At 34.6% G+C, this 5,608-nt stretch overlaps 1 protein-coding gene across 1 annotated transcript; it reads right to left on the minus strand.

The window, feature by feature from the left end:
* Positions 1 to 256: 256 nt before the first annotated feature.
* LOC140879009 (uncharacterized) lies at positions 257 to 4,622 on the minus strand. The gene is made up of 5 exons (XM_073282640.1): positions 4,300 to 4,622; positions 3,149 to 4,142; positions 2,561 to 3,059; positions 2,258 to 2,398; positions 257 to 267 (listed from the first exon to the last, which is right to left on the minus strand). Exons 1-5 carry the CDS (start codon positions 4,620 to 4,622, stop codon positions 257 to 259), a joined length of 1,968 nt encoding a protein of 655 aa, XP_073138741.1.
* Positions 4,623 to 5,608: the final 986 nt, after the last annotated feature.

Here is a 5,608-nt window from a genome sequence, read left to right on the forward strand (position 1 = left end):
AAAAAAAAAAAAAAAAGAAAATATAATCTAGTGTTGGCGACATTGGATCTTGAGTTCTCACTTTTTCTGCACTATAGCCTTGACTGTCGATACTCCTGATAAGTAGAGAAAATTGTGTGGATTTTGTGAGAAGATTAGCTGATTTGATTCTTAACTTTGGTGATACATACTCGAAACTGAGGTAGATTTTTACAAGCAGAGAAATGATTTAGGCAACTTTGTTTTTGAGCCTGCAAGCCTTTGATTTGTTAGTCTTTCATTTGTAGCCTTGCGAAAAAAAAAAAAAGAAAAATCCAATTGGATGAAAAAGAAAAGATAGAAAAAGATGGATAAAGTAAGGTGAGGGGAGGCATTGAAAATGGACTGAAATTTGAGTCCAAAAAAATGCAAAAAGGTGTAGAATGTATGGAGTAGAGGAGTCAGACAAATATCTGACAATGCCCTGCAACTGATAAACCTAGCCTACTCAATACCGCAGAAAATTATAAATATCCAATTCTCTTTGCTTGAATCTTATATGCTTACATTGACTATGGATACTTCTCTGCTATAAAAAGTGCTTGCCTAAAAGAACTCCCTGATAAGTCCTGTTGATCTTTGGGAGTAACGGTTGAACTTGGTGGAGAGTGTGTTGAAACTAGAGAGCGGGGTTAATGACTCTTTGAGGCTTACTGATTGCATGATTTGACCGAAAGTTAGGTGGGTAGACAAGATTGGCTAATCACACACACACGAGAACTCTTGAGAAAATTAGCTACACATGGATTAATTGTTGAACATCTGAGGCCAGTTGGGTTAATAAGTTTTACTGTTTTCTTGTGTGTTTTTAATTCCCTGTACGTCTTAGTATTTTGTTTGTGTTGTTTTGTTTTGCTCGGGGCTAGCAAAAGTTCAAGTTTGGGGGGATTTGATGAGTGCAATTTATGCACTTATATTTTATATGATTTAGCTTGGCTTTTGTTGTGTTTTGAGCGATATTATGCATTTTCCTTGTTGTTTGTGTTGTTTGCAGGAATTTAAGTGTTATTCATTTTAATCGGCCAAAAGAAGTGAAAAGGAGGTGAAAAAAGAGTTGAAAAAAAAGAAATAAAATTGCCCAGACTAGCGCCCCAGCGCTACAAGCCAAGCGCTCCAGCGCTACACGGAGCTTTCCGAAGGGTGAAAAGTCGAAGAAATAGCGCTCCAGCGCTATCAAACCAGCGCTCCAGCGCTGTTGAGGAAATTGGACGTGCGCTCCAGCGCCAATGACTAGCGCTCCAGCGCTGCGCAATCCTAAAATTTGGAAAGTTTTTTGATCGAGTTTAAGAAAGGATTTTAAGGCTGATTCTGAGGGATACGAGGGTTAGAGAGAATTTTTCAGAGCATAAGACGGCTATTGAGCGATTGGAAGTGAAAAAGAGCTTGAGAATTCGGTACGAAGACGGAAGACGGCGGCATCCGGCGACGGAGAAGCTTCATTCTAATTCGTTCTAGTTTCTCTTTGAACTCTGTTTTTCTTAGTTTATGGATTGTTGGAAAAACATGAGTTATTTGATTTTGAATTGCGTTATGAACTAATTTCTTAATCTAGAGGTAGACGGATCTTGACTGGAACCCATGATTGACATATTTTGATTTATATATTTAAATTTCTTCACACAGTTTATGTGTGTTTTCTTGATCTTAATGCTTTCAATTTACTGGCCATAGATTGAATGATATTTTATTTAGAATCTATCACTCGAGAGAGGAGATTTTGAATACGACATAGGAAAATACATCTTTGGTGTTTATACTGTTCGAGAGGCATATAACTCCATAGAAGTCGTTATAAGAATTCTTGTGCTATTTAACGGATTTAATAATTGAACTTTGATAGAGATATTGAGTTTGTTATTGAATACGAATTTCTGCTTGACACTCGAGAGAGGTAGTAGAAAATAATAGGGATTCTTGGCTAATAAACTAGAAGATTTTATAATTGAACAATCATTAGAAATAAATTGTGGTATACAGTCAAGTGAAGTCGAACCTCTAGCATTCATCACTTATTGAATTTTTTCTCGTGAACTCGTAGTTATTTAGTTTTGTTTCTTGCAAAATTTAGTTTTATAAAAATCAAATCAACTTCGTAGCTCTACATAGGATTAGGATTATATTAGTTGCAAATATTTGATATAATATCATTTATTCATTCTCCGTGGAAACGATCTGGACTTAAATTCCTGTATTATAACTTGACATCGTGCGCTTGCGAGCGAAAAACACGCAACAGTACGCCTGTTATGCCCTTGAATTTTTCCCCTTCCACACTTTGTCAGATGATGTTCAACTTGAGAAGGGATCCTCATAGTTCGTCTACGACCTGGTTGACTACGCACGATAGGAGCACAAATTGATTCACCTTCATCATTATAACCTTCATACATATCAAATGTTGGTATAGAATTGATGACACATTTATAACTTTCACGATAAGCTCCGATCGTAAAATATTTGTCACAAAAATCATAAACCGACAACGACTTTGATTCTATGCAAGCACATGCATGCTTGCAAGGAAGTTTATAGATTTGCCAACCTCGACATGAACACGTCCATGAACTCAAATCAACTGCCAAAGTTTTATCCCCATCTATAACCTCAAATTTCAATCCACATGACCTATGGACCTTCAAGCTGCGGGACTGAGAATAAGCAAGTGAAACATCCTTTTCTTTTCTAGGGGTTAAATCTTTATCCATCACCAAATATTTTTCTCTTCTTTCGTGCATCATTGTCATAATTTGGATGCGTATATTGTCTACCATTGCCACAATTGGTAGGTGGCGCGCAGGTTTCACCCAACTATTCCAACTTTCAGCAATATTGTTATTAATCACACCCCATCGGTTACCCGTAAATAGAGCATTTGCCCAATTATCAGGTGAAGAATTCACAAGAAACTCTTGTGCAATTGGCATTGACTCGGTTATAGATTTTATAAGCTCAAAAAACTCATGTCGCGATGAGGCATATGCCGTTTTTTTCAATACAGATGACCATTTCTTCTTATTATGGAGTGGGTACCTCCGCAATACCTACAAGAAATATGCATAATATTAAAATTGTGAACCAAACAGTCAATATAACATAACAGTAAATAAATATTTATTTATGTCATACTAACTTGTTTCACAAAATTGTGTACTAAATGTCTTAAGCAATATGCATGATGACTACCAGGGAACACAGATTGAATAGCCTTAATCAAACCAGGATGCCTGCCAGAGAAGAAAGTAAAGCTATGGAAGAACGTTACATTTTTTGAAGCTAGAACATCTTTCAATCGATTACAAAACCAGTGCCAGTTACAGTCATTCTCTGCATCCACAACTGCATATTCCAAGGTGAAAAGATCATCATTTGCGTCCTTTGCAACAGCTACTAGAATACTTCCTTTGTACTTGTTCTTGATGTGGGTTCCATCTAAAAATATTAATGGCCTACAGCCACAAACGAAACCAACAAGGCAAGCGTGAAAACATATGAACAGCCGATCAAATCTATTTGTCATCGTATCAATCTCATATTCAGCATAGCTTCCAGGATTGGTTTCTTTAACGGCGTGACAATACCATCGCAACTTATCATATGACCCCTTCTCAGTTCCATGAATTTCATTCATTGCCATTTCTTTGCCCGTCCAAACTTTGTGGTATTTAATTTCCACTCCGAAATCTCTTTGTATGTCCTTAATCATTGTAATTGGATGATATGATGGCTCTCCCCTCAACTTATCTTTCACCAAGTTACATACCCAAAAAGAATCAGCTTTAGGATGTCCTCTAGTTTTTAAATTGTCATCACCACAACTATGAGTTAAATTACAATTTCTTATGCCAAATGCATTATCTGATTGATGTTTAGATGCATATATTCTCCATGAACAATTTGCATCACTACACACAACAATGATCTTCTGACTATCATTTTTCACATAGGAAAATGAACGTCTGATAGCAATGGCATAGTTTTTAACATAATTTCGGAAATTAGATGCATCTTTAAATGTTTGACCAACACCACGTATGCACTGACGCCACGAATCAATAGAATTACTCATACTGCAAACTTCGAGATGGGTGCCACTTGTCGAATGTGTCTCATTTTCAGTTTGAACCCTTACCACGCCAATACAAAATATAACTCAGACAATATAACTATGCATGGTCCATTTATTCAGATTTTCACAAATAAATTAAGTAATTATACAACAAAAATGAAAGTCAAATACGTGACTATAAAAAAATTAATAATAAAACAATGCAAAATAATTACCTGTCAACGTTTGTGCTACGGTGACTTTGATCAGTCTTTCTTTCTGCTCTTAATTCAATGATATTCAACTTCATACACATATGAAGATTTATCATGTTACGCACATCATCATTGTCAATCAAAGTGACTTCCATCTTCTTGTGAGGGGCTGTGAAAAGCAACGTCGTCGTTTCAGGGTTAATATTCGGACATTTTTGTCCGAGATTTTGGAACAACTCCATCAGCGTAGCAACATTAGGAATTGAAATTAGATAAAGGCCTTTAAGGTACTGACAACTACCAATAAAGGAAAAATTAGAATTTCCTCCAGAACAGGACTCCATGTTGGTTGTGCCTATCAAGAATAAAACACAAAATTCAGAACTATGTAATTTACAAGAAGATTTACAATGGACACAAATTTATTAAAAATATATATACAAATTATTTAAAAGATTTGTACACCATTTTTAGATGGATCACTACAGATTAATTCACAACTACCAAAATCAATTATATCAATAAAATTTTAAGATGAAATATAAGAGACATTAACACCTATAAAAACCATATCCAGATCCATCTATTAAAATTAAGAAAATAAACAATCTAAAACCCATACCAAATTTGTCTTAATGTTTCCAGCTTAGAGCTGAAGATTTAAATAAATAATTTTGAAAATTTATACATCAATCAATTTTCAGAAATATACACAGTAACTCATCTTTGATTAATACTGCATAACCTTTTCCAAGAATCGTTCATATAAATCCAACATCTGAAGAATAATCGAACCTTTGCTCGGTTGGTTATGCTTGTTCCTCGTCGTCGATCGCTTCCAAACTTCGGTCAATTGGTGCCGCTAGTTGATGGATTTCTTCAGCCATGGGGTTTCAAGCAACTGAGAGAACCCATTCTCGATGGAATGGAAGTGAATGATATTCCCGAGGCATTGAATTTTATTTTATTATATTATATCTTATTTTAATTAAATTTAAAGTGTAAAATCAGTAAATAATAATTAAAATAGGGAGTAAAAAATAAAATTTTGTGGTGTTAGGGAGTGCAGACAAAAGTGTAAAGGCAAGGAGACTGAATTTAAAATTGTATATGTGTTTAGGGATTTTTCTTCAAAAACCCCATAATTCATTTACTTATTTTATATCAATTAAATATTATATTAAATTTGATAATAATTAAATTTTTTGGAATTTAAATAGTTATATATTTTTTAAATTTTGACAAGATGTTATAGCATAGATTGTAAAAATGTACCTTTTTGGTCGCATTCAAACCCCTGCAAATTTTTGTAGGCCAAAAAAAATCTTAA

Source organism: Henckelia pumila, chromosome 2 (assembly GCF_033568475.1).
Source record: "Henckelia pumila isolate YLH828 chromosome 2, ASM3356847v2, whole genome shotgun sequence".
NCBI lineage: Eukaryota > Viridiplantae > Streptophyta > Magnoliopsida > Lamiales > Gesneriaceae > Henckelia > Henckelia pumila.

Coding starts and splice junctions, on each gene's coding strand:
- LOC140879009 (XM_073282640.1), bottom strand. CDS start 4,622: ATGGAGTCCTGTTCTGGAGGAAATTCTAATTTTTCCTTTATTGGTAGT. Junction 4,143..4,299: donor CGTAGCACAAACGTTGACAG/GTAATTATTTTG, acceptor TGGCGTGGTAAG/GGTTCAAACTGAAAATGAGA. Junction 2,399..2,560: donor ATGGACGTGTTCATGTCGAG/GTTGGCAAATCT, acceptor ATATGTATGAAG/GTTATAATGATGAAGGTGAA.